We start from the raw sequence: 17,998 nt of genomic DNA on the forward strand, positions 1-17,998 counted from the left end.
AAGTAATTATTGTTCAAATAGTGGAATGCCAAACACTTGTCTGTAATGCAAAAGGAGTTTGAAAACATCTTGGGTATTACTTTTCATTGTGATTGCAATCTACTTTTATTTTTACATAGCTTTCAGCAATTAAAGGAACAAATACTAGTTGTGTGACTGAACATCATTAGGATGACTTAAAATTAATCACACGTGCTTGAAAAACTTTACATGTGACAAGGCAAGGATGTTCCACTGAAAGTTATAAAGTGCTTTATAATTCAGAGAGCTATGTGAGAGCTATAGGTTGGATATTGAACTAGTGTGAAGTGTATTGCTGGATAATGTACCCATAAATGACTCAGGAAAAGTTGACTTAGAGAACATAGAATCTATATATTCACAGATGCTTTTATGAACCCTGCCCTCAAGAGCATTATCTCTTTCATATATGGAGTACCTTAGTAAAAATGTGTCTTTAAAAAGGTCTCGCTCTTCTTAGACCATCACTTTTAGTGTCCTGTAGATGGAAAAAGAAAGCCTTTGGCTGTTGGGGCTCTTCTTGCATTACCTTTCCAGTGTTGGAGCTGCTGCAGTGCAATTGCTTTTGGTGCCATGAGAATGACACCAGAAGTCCCAGAATACACAAGAGGAGACTACATAAGAGCTCCTCCTGGAAACTGCACTGATGTGGAAAGGAACCAAAGATTCTCTCATAAGGCCCTGGGGCTTCTGACATGGTCTTCTTGATACAAGAAGGGAGAAGTTGCAGAAACTCCCACACTGTGGTGGTAAAATGACAAGCGGCCCTTAAGTAAGTTTTACATAAAAGATTTTTTAAGGAGAACCCCCCCCCCACTCTATCAAGATCTGTAGTTATAGACTTAACACTTCCTTGCTGCCCCGTAAGTATACACCTCTCTGTTAAATGCAGCATTAGCTAAGGTGAATTTTTTTTGTTTTGTTTATCCTTGATATTAAAGAAGTGAAACAGTGGATGTATTGGCAGATCAAGCTTCCTGTTCAGAAAGTGAATATATAGATCCAGAAGAAAACATGAGGTAATCTTTGTGAATTTGTCTGAGGCTAGCTGTGATACCTCCCTGATAGTTAGTATGTCCTGCTGATCATGTGTTCCAGTGCATCTGCTTGTTAAGTGCTTTAGATTAAGGATATTGGAGGATGGTATTATTCTGAACCTGTCTGTGGGGCATTTATTTAGTACCTCATTGAAAGCCTACAACCCTAAAAAATGGTTTTGTGTGATCACATTTCTGAATAACTTTATTTGAAAACTTTTTGTTTTGACTTTTTAGGTATTCTTTCATTATGCTGATATACGAACATATTCCATTTGACGTGATCTATATTTTCCCCTCAGAAGTGCAACTAGTATTCCTGCATAGGTCATATTCAGTAGCAGATAAGTTCCATCTGCTTTAAAAGAGAGGGGAAAAACAGCAAATTTTCTTGACTAAAGTTAAGCCTATTGGTTGACACCAGCATCGTTTGAATGGAAAACATTAACGAAAATATCAAGATCTTGAAATCTTTTACTCATATTCAGTTATCCTAATCAAGTGTACTGATGTTAATGACATCCTTACTGACTGAGAGTGCAAGTTATGACCTTACTTTTAAAAAATATTAACTTGGCTTGCTATTTTGAGTCAAGCCAATGGTTTTTATTTTTAATTCAGAGATTCTTCACAAAACAGTAAATGACTCATTTTAATGCAGGATATCCTAGTACACAAGCTGCAGATTATGACATTATAACCCATTCAAAATGTTTCCATATACCAAATTATTAATAAAGGGACAAACTTCCTTCACACGTCTTCTATGTTATCAGGAAGCTAACTAAAACAAAAAACAGAAAAGCTGTGAGAAATGTACATAATGTTGATCATCTCCAAACCCAGTATGATGCGGCATAATGCATAACTATAGATAAAGGTCAATTGAGCTGCTTTTTGACTAACATTACAGGAATTGGGGACCTAGACTACCATATCAAAGATCCAGATCAACAGAACAGCGTCCTGTGGTAGAGCGGCCCAGCCCCCGCTCTCGATCCACTGAGCGTCCTGACTCAAATCTCATGAGATCGATGCCTTCATTAATGACTGGAAGATCTGCCCCTCCCTCACCTGCCTTATCGAGGTGAAACAGACAACCCAATCAGACTAATCCTGCCCCACTAGCTCACTTTTTATTTTCCCAAAAGCTCAATGGTATTGCCTTTCATCATTGACTGATCACCAGTAGCCGTAGATACTAACCCTGCCAACGCCAACACACTATTTATATTCCACAGGGGATATAATGGTGTGGCTGCCATTTTAATTTGTTTACTAACAATGATTAATGACATAAATAATTACATTTGTTTTGTGATTTCTCATTTATCAGGAATCCTGGGTGATTTCTCACACCATGTGCACCTCATAACTGCCATGTATTTCTCTTACAGAATGAGAAATTGTATGTGGCCATCTGACATCGCTTATGGAATTATCACCATATCATCAAATGAAACTTTTTTTCCTTTCAAAAAACAGTTTCTTAAATTTGATTGTATTAATTGTATGTACTATTTTAACCACTGTTTTCTCTGTGTGCATGTTCTGCATTGTTCCTGTCTAAGTAATGTATTCCTGATCAAACAGTATTGAAATAAGTAAACTGTGGACATAGCATAGAAATGTGTGGAGCTGATTGTGTCCACAGAAATTATTTTCTAGCAAAATATTACTATTATTTGTCTTTTAGTAGTGAATTAGGATGATTAAGAGCAATCATATTACTCCATTTCAGTCACTGAAATGTACATCTTCCTTATTGCTTGCCTTATATTCATAGCTGAATAAAACACTCATTCAATATGTTAACTGAATTCTGAAACCATACATATCTTTCTGCTGGACTTTAAAATATAGAACATATACATACACACAATTTTATGTGTATCTCTTTCTGTATGTGTTATTGCATCTGTGTGCATATATATATCTACATACATTTTCATAGACAATTTGCAGATGCAATTCCTTAAACATTACATGTATCATCCTTTTGCATAATTTTGGCTTTTTCCTCAGATGAACCTTCTTTTTAGCAATAACTATGCCTTCTAAAATGCATAGGGCCGAGCTGCCACAGCTAACAAAGGTTCAACTTGTACAAAAACCATTCCTCCTTTATTTGTTTTTCACCTAGGAACAAATCTATCTCACTGTTAATGGTTTCTTTTGCTGTGTCCTGTAGGTCACATGCTCGTACGGGGTCTGTCCAAACAAGCCCATCAGGTACTCCAGTAGCAGGACGCAGGGGTAGACAATTGCCACAACTCCCACCCAAGGGAACACTGGAGAGAAGTAAGTGAGCTTTTTAAAGTTCAGAGATGTGGTTGCTAAATATAAAAGTAATAGCATTGAATGGAAACCTTTGCCTCTAAGGTTTTGAACTGGTTTTTGGCAAGAGATGTGTTCTATATTGCCCATTACTTGTTTCAATAGCTTTTAAAGCTCTGTACAGTATTGATTTCTATAATGGTCATCACAACTATAGAATTAATACGTGGATCATGATTCATCCTACCTTCATTGCAATCAAAATATAAGTTAGAATGTAGCCTGTAAAGTCTTCTAATGATGAACATATAATAAACTGCACCATCCTAAAAGGTTGCAAGTGTTTGTTAATCCCATTCATTTCATAGGAATATCAGCTAATGCAGGACCATAAAATGTGACACAATGGCCATATGTACGTTCTTCGTAAATAAGGATAATTAAAGCAATCTGGACAAATATAAAGGATGAAATGTGGAGGTACTTTTATGATGCCAGTCCCAAAATGATTAAACACAAGATGGTGGCTCACCATTATGGATGGACATTTAGTTTATGCTGCATATTGTGATCATATGTTCATTTCTACTCATGTAGTTTCCCCCTTCCCTCCAGAGGCTTGTGGGGAGATGTTTATTGGCTGTTGGAGAAAGAGGAGTGATGGGTGTTTGTATTGCCAGCCAAATGGGTCATGCTGCATCTGCCCACAGAGGTTACTCTTGTGTGAAAAAGGCCTACATTATAAGCAGTTTGCCATCTATGAATGGCTTGACACTACCTCTCAAATCTAAAGTTCCTACCGTATGCTGTATCAGGCATCTGGTCAAAATATGAGGCCTGACCTATGGAGAGACTTGGCTACTAAGCAAATTTTTCTTGAGTGAGAAAGACTATCAGATCCTGGCAGCAGCTAATTTTAATTGTTTAGGTCTCCCATATGCCTCAATTATGTTTGGTTGAATCATGCTTTCCATTGTTCAAAATTTTGGGAGGGAGCATTTTTTGCTTATAGAACATGAATATAAAATACACTTTCAGCATTTACAATTAGACTTCTCAGATATTCCTACAAAATTCTGTTTAATTGCCCAGATGAGCACTCCTTCCGCTGCCTCCAGATGAAGATCCATTTTATGCCTTTTGTATACTTTATGGAGGATTTTTTAATCCCATGCTTTGGTTCCCTTTTCTGTTTTACTTTAATTTCCCCCAGACAATGGAGACAAGGAGACAGAACTTTATGAAGGTCTATACAGAAAGGAGGGTTTGTTTTGTGCTATAAGCCTTTTTATTCCATGGGAGGCTTTCTAAGCTGGAAAAAAAACGAGGGGAAAAAACTCTGCTGCAATTGATGCTACTGAATTGTATAGATTTTACCTTGACTCTGAAATGTTTTACATTAGTGAGGCATGTACCAACATCCACTGCACTTTTTGTAACTTAGCTTTATTTAAATAGTAACAGAGCTATGACACTATTCAACACCTTAACTTATTCAACTCTATTGGAGCACATTATTTAGATACATAACATTGGAATCAAGTATCATATAGCACGTTCATAGTTAAATAGAATAACAAATAGTTACAGTGCTATCCTAACCATGTCTACCCAGAAGTAAATCCTATTGAATTTAATAGGGCCTACTCCCAGGTAGGTGGGTTAGGATTGTAGCCTAAGACTGAATTTACACATACACATGTAGGGATAAGCAGTCAAAAACAACCTGACTCAGTGGGATGAGGAAAGAAAACAACATCAACAGAATTTAAACACATCAGGTTTGATGTAACCTTTATGGTATTCATGACTGTGTTATGAAGCACTCACTAAATGCACCAGTACCAGTCACAGAGTCAATATTTCCTTGTCATGTGATTTTCCATTTTCTGTGTATATTGAAATAGTAGACTGTTTATTCAGAGATCATCATCCCAATAAGTTTGCCATGTGACGTGGAAGTTGCTGCTCAGAAAGAACAAACCCCAAATTAACTTTGTCTCACATAATTAACTTTGTTATGCACATAATATACAATGAACATGCATTAGTTTGCATGTTGTATGTATGTTCTATTTCAGCACCAAGCACATCATTAACACTAAATATGTTTAGTGGTATTTAGCAGTTTTATTGTTGGCCTGGTACCTGCTATTGTATATTGCTACAATGCTATCCCAGTCCAGGTAGGGGTGTAGCTTGGCCACCAGTCAAGGCTGACAGAAGGCACTCCACACCACTGAGGCCACTGAATCCATGTAGTAATGGATTCAGTAGCACCCCCAAGCTATGTGCCTGCTCCTTAAGAGGGAGTGTAACACCCTCAAGAACAGACAGTCTCCCAGCTATCCAGTCTAGGGAACTATCACTGACAGTGCCTCTGTCTTACATCTGGATTGAGCTTCAGTTTGCTGGCTCTCATCCAGTCCATTACCGAGGCAAGACATCTAGCACAACCACTGCCATTCCTGTAGATGCAAAGGAGAAATAGAGCTGCCCTTTGCCCCTGTCTCTTTCCTGCCAAGGGTCATCATATAAGGTGACCAAGGAAGTTTCTGTGCCAAAATCCTGATTGAAATGGATCTAGAAAATCAGTCTCTTCCAAGAGTGCCTGGATCTGTTCAGCAACCACCCACTTGAGACCTGTCCCATCAAAAGGGAGATTGGCAACTGGCTGGTAATTACCTAGGTTCTCCGAATCTAGGGATGTTTTCTTAAGAAGCGGTCTTATTTACTGCATAGATGGCTAAAAATCTCCAGTGCTGAAATATCCTTCAGTCTCATTCATCTGAAACTTTTAGGCCAGAGTTCTAACACCATTATTAATTTTTTTATTAAAAAGCTATATAGATTATATTTTGTGGGTTTTCTGGATTTTTGCCTTCTCCAGCAGTGTGACTTGGATTTGGAGCAGATTCGTCCAACTAGTGATGAATAAAGTTGAATGAGCTCATTAGTTTGTTTTTACCAAACCAATCCCCTCTGGTTTTGCAGTTCTGGGAAGCCACTGAAAATGAGAGCTTTACTGAGTCTCTGCTGGGCCACCAGAACTTTGATAATTGTCAGAACTTGACCTGATCTGGAGCTATTCCTCCCTCAGTATTTCTGTGACACTTTGTTATCTAGTTTGCATGGATTGATCTGTAGTTGGTGGATGACTTAGATGGTTGACTGTTGTGCCTTAGGATCAAAAATTTTACTGCCAGTATCAGAATGATATTATCCAATGATATTATCCAAATGTATAGTGCAGTCATACCTGAAATACTGTGTTCACCCCATCTCAAAAAGGATGTTATAGAGCTGCAAAATATGAAGAAAAGGGGCACCAAAATAGTGTTTGAGTATCTTCTTTACAAGGAAAGGTTATACTGTTTTTTACTTTTTAATTGAGAAAAAGGTGATGAGGGGCCTCATCACGGTGTTAATATTATGTATGGAATGAAGAAAGGAGGTGGTTTTTTCCTTTCTCTCATAATACTAGAGGATGCTATCTAATGAAAATGATTTTGAGAACATTCATAAATACAAGAGAAATGACTTCTCCACACAATGCATAATTTCCATGTTATACTAGCACAGTTTGTGGTGATGGCCAGTAGCTTAGGTAGCTTTGAAATGGATTTGACAAATTTATGAAGAATAAGCCTGCCAGTCATGTGCACCCTTGCCAGTGACTACACATATGTAAATTGTTATCAATCCTGATGGCTACATGGAACTTCAAGGTTCTAGCTGATTACTTGTTACTATTTGGATCATTTGGATCCCTTGCAGTCGGGATTCAGGCCTCATCAATGGACTGAAACTGCCTTGGTCGCACTGGTTGATGATCTCCGGCGGGCTAGGGACAAAGGTGAGAGCTGTTTCCTAGTTCTACTGGATCTCTCAGCGGCTTTTGACACTATCGACCATAACATCCTTCTGGACCGTCTAGAGGGGTTGGGAGCTGGGGGCACTGTCATACAGTGGTTCCGCTCCTTCCTCCTGGGCCGTGTTCAGAAAGTGGTGGTGGGGGGATGAATGTTCAGACCCCTGGTCTCTAACTTGTGGGGTGCCCCAGGGTTCTGTCCTCTCCCCCATGCTTTTTAACATCTACATGCAGCCGCTGGGAGAGCTCATCAGGGGTTTTGGGCTGGGTGTTCATCAGTATACGGATGATACCCAGCTCTACCTCTGTTTCAAATCAGAGGCGGTGAAGGCGGTGAAGGTCTTGTGTGAGTGCCTGGAGGCGGTTGGAGGATGGATGGCGGCTAACATATTGAGGTTGAATCCTGACAACAGAAGTACTGTTTGTGGGGGACAGGAGGCGGGCAGGTGTGGAGGACTCCCTGGTCCTGAATGGGGTTACTGTGCCCCTGAAGGACCAGGTGCGCAGCCTGGGAGTCATCCTGGACTCACAGCTGTCCATGGAGGCACAGGTCAATTCTGTATCCAGGGCAGCTGTCTATCAGCTCCACCTGGTACGCAAGCTGAGACCCTACCTGCCTGCAGATTGTCTCTCCAGAGTGGTGCATGCTCTGGTTATCTCCCGCTTGGACTACTGCAATGCGCTCTACATGGGGCTACCTTTGAAGGTGACCCGGAAACTACAACTAATCCAGAATGCGGCAGCTAGAGTGGTGACTGGGAGCGGCCGCCGAGACCACATAACACCGGTCTTGAAAGATCTACATTGGCTCCCAGTACGTTTCCGAGCACAGTTCAAAGTGTTGGTGCTGACCTTTAAAGCCCTAAACTGCCGCGGTCCAGTATACCTAACGGAGCGTCTCCACCCCCATCGTTCTGCCCGGACACTGAGGTCCAGCTCCAAGGGCCTTTTGGCAGTTCCCTCATTGTGAGAAGCCAAGTTTCAGGGAACCAGGCAGAGGGCCTTCTCGTTGGTGGCGCCTGCCCTGTGGAACGCCCTCCCATCAGATGTCAAAAAGGAAAACAGCTACCAGATTTTTAGAAGACATCTGAAGGCATCCCTGTTTAGGGAGGCTTTTAATGTTTAAGAAATTAGTGTTTCTGTTGGAAGCCGCCCAGAATGGCTGGGGAAACCCAGCCAGATGGGTGGGGTATACGTAATATATTATTATTATTATTATTACTAGAGAGCAATAATGATAGAGGCCTTTTGTCCTTCTTTGGGGCTTTGCAGAGGCATCTGGTTGATCAGTGTCAGAAATAGCTTACTAGACTAGATAAATCCTTGGTCTGATCTAGCAGTGTTCTTTTTATGTTGTTGGGCAGGAGATTATACTTTTAAGTACCTATGTGCCATCACATACAATACTATGTTATTCTGTTGTTGTTGTTGTTGTTGTTCAATTTATTACCCACCCTTCATTATCAGGTCACAACAATTTAAAATCCAATATTAAAAACAGTTAAAACAAATTACAGTTATTTTAGCTTGATTTCAAAAGAGATATAATTTTTAGTATGCAGACTTATGTCCTAAAATGTGAACACTGGCTCAGAAAATGAAAAAGTCTCGTTAAGTAGTTGTTTTTACTCTGTTGACATTATTTGTGGCATATTCATATACTCAAATGATGCAGTGGAGCAGTTACAAATGACATTATGAGAAGGACTTCATTAAAGAATTAAGTTGCATCTCAAATGTAACTGTATATTATTATTTATATTACTACATAATTCTCTCTAATAGCGAACTAAGGTGGTGAAGCCTTTCTCCTCCCTTCTTCATGCAAATGAGTGGAGCCATCACTATCTACATTTACTTGTGGGGGCAGGGGGAGAGAAAAAGTCTGTGCACTCAGAAATGGCTAGTGGGGGAGAGGAGATCTCTGAGCAACAGCGTCTTTATAGTTGACCTTCCAAAGCTTTAGTAATACTTTCTCCTATACCCAGTATCTTGCCCAATACTATACAAACTGGAAAAACCATTCTAACACCATCTCTAAAAACAGTGACATTCTAAAGGAATATTAAAAAAAGAGAGAGTATAGCAAATGGAAGGCTGCTCATGCGGTAGGACTTAACCTTCTCCACACTGCTACCCCTGAAAAACCTATTTCCTTTCATAAGGTCTATCCCCAGCTCATATTATATTATGCACCATTCCAGAATGTTCCCCAACTCTCGAGGGAAATTTTTCACACAACTCTGAATCCAACCCTGTTGCTTTGGAAATTAAAGAAATATGGGCCTATTTCTAATTTCCTAGTGGGTAGGATATTGGAAGGTTTTCTGTTGCCCCCACCAGCACTGTCCATATTGGACAATGTGATTTAATCAGGCTTTGTGCTCGTGAGGCTTATTGTTGGTGGATGAGGAGGATGAGCTGCAATGGAAGGCTAAGAGGAGGGGCAATGAAGGGATCAAAATGGCCCTATAGACATCTGGTGCCCAGGGTCTAGAGACAGCCCTGATACTTCCCTTAAAAAGGTAAAGGGACCCCTGACCATTAAGTCCAGTCGCGGATGACTCTGGGATTGCAGCACTAATCTCGCTTTACTGGCCGAGGGAGCTGGCGTTTGTCCGCAGACAGTTGTAGCCAGCATGACTAAGCCGTTTCTGGCGAACCAGAGCAGCACACAGAAACACCGTGCAACAGGAACTCACCCCATCACGGGCATTTGAACCGCCGATCTTCTGATCGGCAAGCCCTAGGCTCTGTGGTTGTCAGCGAAGCTTAGATGCTGACAGGAGGAGAAGAAGCAGGCATAGGGAGAGGACAGTTAGCAGCAGAAGGCAGAGAGGAGGGGGAGAGCAACTGTAATCTGAGCTCTGAACAAAGGGGAGGATAAAAACAGGGCCAGAGGGACAGGCAGCTGTGTGAGAGCGACAATAGTGAGTCAGATTTTGGAATGCAGGAAGCATTCTCCCCCAAATCTCGTAGGATCTCAAAAGTGGCCGAGCTAAGCTAAAGATACTGTAAGAGAAGGTGGGGGCTTCCGTGCTGGGGAAGGGGGAGGAGCTCAGTCTGGGCAACTCCATCTTCTGGGTAGGATGATGAGTAGAGGAGCTCCATCTTAGTTTGTTGTTTGAGCAATAAATTTGAAATAATTACTGTATATTCCTGCGTATAAGACTACTTTTAAACTCAAAAGTTGGGGGTCGACTTATATGCCGGGTCATATGATAACAGCCAGAGTCATCTCGCATTTGTGGGAGAGACCAAGCCATAACAGTGGTTTAGACCACAGTACCACCCGTGTCCCATGATATTTCCCTTACCTGCACATAAATAACTGTTTTGATTGTGGACCCTGTAATTCATTATTATTTACCTTTGTTGATATAATTGTTGGGTTATATGGATTTAAGAAGATTTTAGTAGAACAAGTGTGAAGCCCTGTGTGTAACTACCCAGTTATTATTATTATTATTATTATTATTATTATTATTATTATTGCAAATGATACATGAGGATTGTGTTTGCTTCTGTGTATTAACACTTGGGTGGTTTGCAAAGAACACTGTACCATCTCTTATGTAATTACTAATTTTCACTCTCTGTTTTTATTGCCATAAAGATTGTGAGGAAAAACATCATACACCTGTTAGTGGGAGGAAAGGCAAGTTCATGCCATAACTACTAGATTGTGTTTGTGTAGAGCTATATTATTTGTAGTCTATGTTGCATGTTGTCTATTAGCTTAGTTAACAGTGCATTAATATTTAGTTATTGTCATACACTGATCTTCTTTTGCCTTTGACTGGACTTAACCATCCAAGGGTCCTTTACCTTTTACCTTTACCTTCTATTATTGGGAATAATATTAACAGTTTTCTTATTGCACCTATTGCAAAACTTATTCCACATTGCAAGCTTACTGGGAATGGTCGTTTGGGCCCAGCACAGCTGTTGGGGAAGGAGGGAGCAGTATCTAGAACCTCATGCTTGCTGCAAGGCGCTTTACACACTTTGCAACCACATAGAAAGCAGAGACACTGGGTGAGGTTGAGAGCTTCATGCTGGGTCCTCAGGGGGCAGAGCTTCTGGGGCAGACGAAAGTGAAGATTATGAAAGTCTGGCAGACCTGCCCAGCTTCCAACATCACAGCTTCCAGCCAATCTTCCCACCTACCCGCTACTTGTATTTATTGTAATCGTGATTGCATTTTCCAGATTTTTACACTGTTTAAAATGAGTGCATTCCTATGGACAATTTGTTGGCTGCTGGATTCAAGGAGGGGATTTTACCCACAAACAGACTGATCATGTCCTGTGGGCTTTTGCTTACCTCACATTGTCAAAACTTTCCTATGGCAGAAGAAGCATTTGGCTGGATCCTTAGGAGGGAGGGCCAGAGGAAGGGCACCTGGCCGCAGCCCAACGGGGGATCCCTCTAAGGCAGTGGTCCTCAACCTTGGGCCTCCAGATGTTTTGAGACTACAATTCCCATCATCCCTGACCACTGGTCCTGCTAGCTAGGGATCATGGGAGTTGTAGGCCAAAAACATCTGGAGGCCCAAGGTTGAGGACCACTGCTCTAAGGGACCTTGGAGGGTGGTGATTTCTGTCCAGAAGCCCAGCTCAGAGGCTGACAGGCCATTGTGCCCCCCTACCAGTGGCCAGAGGAGGTTCATCAGAAGTAGTTCACCCAGCAGTGGTCAACCTCAACTGCCAAAATACAGCTCATTAACAAGCAGGCAGGCTGGTTGGTCACATGGATACATGCCCAATGCTTACCCTAAACCTCTTGCATTGTAATCAATAAAGTTACAGCCTAATTGAATCCAGTGTAGATAGTGTGTGTGTTGTCATTTGCTGGCTGCTTCTGCACCCCGCCACAGCTACAATGCACATGGGCCTGCAGTGTACACTATATAAGTCAGAAAGGACAATATGCAACAGCTAGAATATTTTGACTGTGATCCTGTATGCTGCTGTTAAGATGTTTAAATCTTATGGGACAGATGGGATTTAAGCAGCCTGTCTGCAAGATTACAGTCTTGAAATGCACTTGAAGCTGGGGAGGCCAAGAGAAATTAAGTGAACTCAAGCCTGGGGTATGTGTAAGATGCTCATTGCCATGGATTCAGTGATCCCTGTGGGGTCCTGTTTTACCCTATCCACTCTTGGTGCAAGCTAGTTAAGTTTGGAATAAGATGGAAGGAGAGAAACAGGGTTCTGGTGAGCCCTTTTGGCATCACTCTAGCAATGGGAGCTGCACCCACATTAGGAAAGAGCACCCATTAAATGTTTAGTCTAATTGCTTCATGGTCCTAAGAATCAAGCTTTCAACTTTTGTCTATTCCCATGCTTATAGTGTTTAGAAGGGAGGTACCTGAAAAAGCTGCAAAACTCAAGTATATTTTGCTGGTGTTTCTCTCTCTCTCTCTCTCTCTCTTCTCTCTCTCTCGGTGTGTGTGTGTGTGTGTGTGTGTGTGAGAGAGAGAGAGAGAGAGAGTGCATTGTTACAAGAATATAAACACAGGTGCAAATCTATTATGCTATCTATACAGCAGAAAGCAATGTTGAATTTTCCTTGTTGAGTTTATTTAAAGTAGGCAAGCAGAATAAAACCTAATTAATCAAAACAATAAATGCAAATTATAGTATTAAGGAATTGTTGTGCCAAATCATTTAATTATTTGGCTTTTTTTGCTTACAATATTTATATGTTGCCTTTCTGCCAATGCACTCACAGCTGCTTACAGTTTAAAACAGTGATGGCCAAACTTGGCCCTCCAGCTGTTTTTGACTACAACAACTCCCATCATCCCTAGCTAACAGGACCAAGGGTCAGGGATGATGGGAATTGTAGTCCCAAAACAGCTGGAGGGCCAAGTTTGGCCATCACTGGTTTAAAATAGTGGCAAACACTCTAATGGATAAAAGTATAAAATGGAAAAAGAGACAGGAATAGAAGAGGAAAATAAACTGTATGGGTACAAACACGCTAGTAGAGCAAATCCAGTGCCCCTGCCAGTGTGTTTCCGCTACCCCGCCTTGTGCTTTGCCTCCCCTCTCTCTCATCTGATAAACAGCTGCAGGAGGTCAGTTAAGCAATACCATGCCATACACTACTGTTTCTTTCAGCTTGAAAGAGAAGAGAGGCAGATGAAAGAGATGAGGAAACTTATGTCTTGTTTTGTTTTCAAAAGAGTTGGGTTGCCTAACAATCATTATAGCATCAGACCGTTCTTCTTGTTGGCGCTTCTGTTCATGAAATCCTAAATATAAGAGGTAGTTTACACACAGGGAAGTTTTTTCCTGCTTCACTGCTATCCAAGTATCACAGTTTATCTGCAAGTACAGTACAGTGGAACCTCAATTTATGAACACCTCGGTTTATGAATTTTCGGTTTATGAACACCACGGACCCATCTGGAACGGATTAATTCATTTTCCATTACTTTCAATGGGAAAGTTTGCTTCAGTTTATGAACGCTTCAGTTTATGAACAGACTTCCGGAACCAATTACACCCATGCTTCAGTTTATGAACGCTTCAGTTTAAGTACTCCGCGGACCGTCTGGAACAGATTAATCCACTTTCCATTACTTTCAATGGGAAAGTTTGCTTCAGTTTATGAACGCTTCAGTTTATGAACAGACTTCCGGAACCAATTGTGTTCATAAACCGAGGTACCAATCCAGTACACTTTGTGTAAATCTATTGAACTGGATGGAATTTTCTTCTGAGTAGAAATGCATAGTATACACTTTGGAACACTAGAATCATAGAATCATAGAATCATAGAATCATAGAGTTGGAAGAGACCACAAGGGCCATCCAGTCCAACCCCCTGCCAAGCAGGAAACACCATCAAAGCATTCCTGACAGATGGCTGTCAAGCCTCTGCTTAAAGACCTCCAAAGAAGGAGACTCCACCACACTCCTTGGCAGCAAATTCCACTGCCGAACAGCTCTTACTGTCAGGAAGTTCTTCCTAATGTTTAGGTGGAATTTTCTTTCTTGTAGTTTGAATCCGTTGCTCCGTGTCCGCTTCTCTGGAGCAGCAGAAAACAACCTTTCTCCCTCCTCTATATGACATCCTTTTATATATTTGAACATGGTTATCATATCACCCCTTAACCTTCTCTTCTCCAGGCTAAACATACCCAGCTCTCTAAGCCGTTCCTCATAAGGCATCGTTTCCAGGCCTTTGACCATTTTGGTTGCCCTCTTCTGGACACGTTCCAGCTTATCAGTATCCTTCTTGAACTGTGGTGCCCAGAACTGGACACAGTACTCCAGGTGAGGTCTGACCAGAGCAGAATACAGTGGTACTATTACTTCCCTTGATCTAGATGCTATACTCCTATTGATGCAGCCCAGAATTGCATTGGCTTTTTTAGCTGCTGCATCACACTGCTGACTCATGTCAAACACTGCTGACTCATGTCAAAAAAAAAAGTCTGAGAACAGGATGCTGGACTAGATGGGCCATTGGCCTGATCCAGAAAGCTATTTTTGTGTTCTTTTGTCCTTACAAAAGATTAAACCAATCTTTGGTGAATGGGTATATCAAGACTATAAGCCAAACAGTTAAATAGATCCTTCATGTTCAGAGCCAGTAGGTCTTTGAGCCACAGACACTGGTGACACACAGCGCGAAGACTGTAATCTTCATGACTTCTTGTCAGCTTCCAGAGTCTTCTGAGTAGCCACTTTTGAAAACTTTGATGTGATCTAACAAGGCAGTTTGTAATTTGTTAGCTGGAAGTAAAACCAGCAAGGAATTCCAAAATGTGCATTATATTATATATTATATTTTCTACCTATTTTGGGACATACTGGTTAGTTTGAATTGGGGATGGGGGGGGGGAGAGAACACTTTATAAATAACTAATCCTGCAATCCTAAACACATTTATCTGGGAGTAATCCCCACAGTGGGTCTTATTTATGAGTAAATTTGCATAGGCTTTTGCTATAAGCAAGCCTAAAAAATTAAACCAAATATAAATGAGCCTACTGCTACTAAGTAAACATTTGTGTTACTGAAATAATTTTTATACCCCCCATTTTTTACCCCTGACTGCACCCCTTCCTCTGTTGCCTCCCTTGTGTCAAATTTTAGATCGTAGTAAGATCCTTCGTGCAGGAGCCTAACAATAAAGAGCCATGTACACTAAAATAAATATATAAATAAAACTGCTGTTTTTAAAAATTATATTGGCTATGTATTATATTAGTTTTTTTGTAGTAGGAAGCTCTAAACCTAAACATACTTCAATCCTTGTAAAATACTACATGGTCAATGAAGAATAAACAGAACCTAGTTTTGGCCCTACCAGTGATTGTATCTTACAGAAATTAATTAATGCTTCTGACAACCTCTGATTTCTTTTGGTTTACGCTAGAAGTTACATGGGAAGACCAGCAGAAAAAGGTGAATGGTACAATAGCTGATGACAAATCATTGCCGAGAAAGAAACATCATACTCAGCCAGGTTTGTCAGGGTTTGGAAAACCACCTGAAAGCATGAGACTATAAAATTGTTACATTTCATGCTTTTGTAATGAGTGTGTGCTTAATGTACCTTTTTTCACTTTGTGATTTTTATTTTTAGTTTGTAGCAGTTATTTAGATTAGTCATGTGGCACAGTTTCTTTTTTAGAGTAGCGAAAATAGAGCCACTTGTGTTAGAATGCCCATTAATTAAAAAACGTGCTTGGCTTAAGTTAGTAATTTTTTTAAAAAAAAATGTTCCATTTTTTTGTCATAATTGATACATTTTAAAATCAGGAATTCAAACATGGGTATTAAAACATGGGAATTCAAACAAGGGTATTAAATGACAAAAGCCAAGTAGCGTTTTAGGAGGGTGATCTGGGTTATTTTTACTACAGTGGTACCTCGGGTTAAGAACGTGATTCATTCTGGAGGTCCGTTCTTAACCTGACACTGTTCTTAACCTGAGGTACCACTTTAACTAATGGGGCCTTTCACTGCCGCCGCGCCTCCACCACATGATTTCTGTTCTCATCCTGAAGCAAAGTTCTTAACCTGAGGTGCTATTTATGGGTTAGCGGAGTCTGTAACCTGAAGCGTCTGTAACCCGAGGTACCACTGTATGGGGAAAAGGGGCATTTTGTGGTTGTAAATGACAAAGTGGCAAAGGAATATGGAGCCAACGGAGTGCTGGGAGGGGTGGGGAGTGGGAAAGAAATAGAAAACAAGGTGCTGGTGAAAGGGCACCTTGAATGAAAGCAAAATATATAAACAATGGTGTTTGGAAGTAAGTGGATTGTAAGAGTCATGCTGAAAAGGAATCATCTTTCTCTAAGAAGATAGAAACAAGCATGAATAAATAGGAAATCTAAATGGCTAGAAATTAGCCATTGTTACATTTGAAAGCTATCTAGTTGGGATTTGGGGCAGACACAGTGCTTATTTGCTGAGAGGGGTGTGAAATGTGAAGATCTAACATATACTGTGTTAGATGTATGGATAGTAGGTGATATCAAACATCAACCTACTTTTGCAACTCACTCAGTCTCTTTCCCCTACTGCCCCCAATGTGATACCCAAAATGTGTTCCAGAATCTTGGGGGAGCCTCTGGGACAGATTTTAGAAATATGTGTGGGACTGTAAGGAAAGTAGAGGAAGGGGAACTCAGTTGCATCAGCTGGTGCAAAGTTGATAGCATTCCACAAGTTGTGAGTAGGTTAGAAGGCCTGACTATTTGCGTGTGGAGACTCTTTAACCTAGGCCTAGAAATAAACTGAGACATGACTCAGATTTTTGGTTTGGTTCTTGGCAGAATTTAGGCCACAACTTTATTGATTACAAATCAAGTGAGTGGTTATAGGCTCTGGTTCCCAAAGCTACCTAGGGTAGCGCTGACTCAGGGCGCACCATGAGTCAGCAACCAGGTCCACACCTGGGACGCGGGTCCTGACTACTGCCAGGCCCTGATTCCCCCATGTGTGCCCAGAACTCTGGAGAGGGCACAACCCCGCTTGGGGGAATACCAGCCAGAAGTCCAATGGAATCCTTTAAGAGGAAAACCTGTGGATATGGTGGCAAGGGATCATGTCACCCCTATCAGAATGAACCAGAGCCTATCCGCCAACTGTACATGTTGTGACAAATTGCTACGCGGCAAGCGAAACCCAAATGGCACCAGCCAGCCAAGTGGGGAAAATTCCTGCCTTGCCCCTGCCCCAAAGGCAGACGACACACAATGGCACAGCAAGGTCAAGCGAAAGCCCTAAAATTAGGGAGAGGTGGGTGGGTGTTCCAATGCACTGTGCTGGAGAAGAAGGATCTCTACGGACACGTGTAGCGCTTAAATAGGGGTCCATCTGTCTCTTTGATGTGGCATGCCCTCAGCCCAATTGCACCCTGTCAGATGGACCACCAATAGGGTGTTGTGGCTGCTCCAATTGTCCCCGCCCCAACACCTAGACCTGGTTGCCGGGACCCACCGCAACTTCTTCAGATACCTGAAGAAGTGTGCATGCACACAAAAGCTCATACCTATGACAAACTTAGTTGGTCTCTAAGGTGCTACTGGAAGGATTTTTTATTTTTATTTTGACTGCGTCAGACCAACACGGCTACCTACCTGTAACTAGTACTTTTAGGTGTGGGTTACAGTATAAGTGAAGTAAAAAAAGATAAACACTGTCAAAGTACTAGTTTTCCATTCTGTGAGCAGTTAATTTATAGCTCAACACGGAGCCCTGTTTTGAGACCAATTCAGAATTGCCAACCTCTTTGCAGATATAAGATCTTTGTTTATGTGTTT

General features: G+C 41.2%; 1 protein-coding gene across 50 annotated transcripts in view; it reads left to right on the plus strand.

Annotated features, from left to right (window-relative positions):
• The window catches only part of RIMS2 (regulating synaptic membrane exocytosis 2), a 360,961-nt gene that overhangs the window by 243,021 nt on the left and 99,942 nt on the right, over window positions 1-17,998 (plus strand). For 25 of the 50 annotated variants that reach the window (XM_088675810.1, XM_088675811.1, XM_088675812.1 and 22 more), the window contains 3 exons: window positions 963-1,040; window positions 1,972-2,145; window positions 3,250-3,359. In XM_088675810.1, coding sequence (XP_088531936.1) covers window positions 963-1,040; window positions 1,972-2,145; window positions 3,250-3,359 — 362 coding nt within the window. Of the gene's footprint in view, window positions 1-962; window positions 1,041-1,971; window positions 2,146-3,249; window positions 3,360-15,603; window positions 15,694-17,998 lie in introns of all 50 variants that reach the window. The other 25 variants (XM_088675807.1, XM_088675795.1, XM_088675799.1 and 22 more) reach the window with 4 other exon arrangements.

Source organism: Zootoca vivipara, chromosome 8 (assembly GCF_965207765.1).
Source record: "Zootoca vivipara chromosome 8, rZooViv2.hap1.1, whole genome shotgun sequence".
Classification (NCBI taxonomy): domain Eukaryota; kingdom Metazoa; phylum Chordata; class Lepidosauria; order Squamata; family Lacertidae; genus Zootoca; species Zootoca vivipara.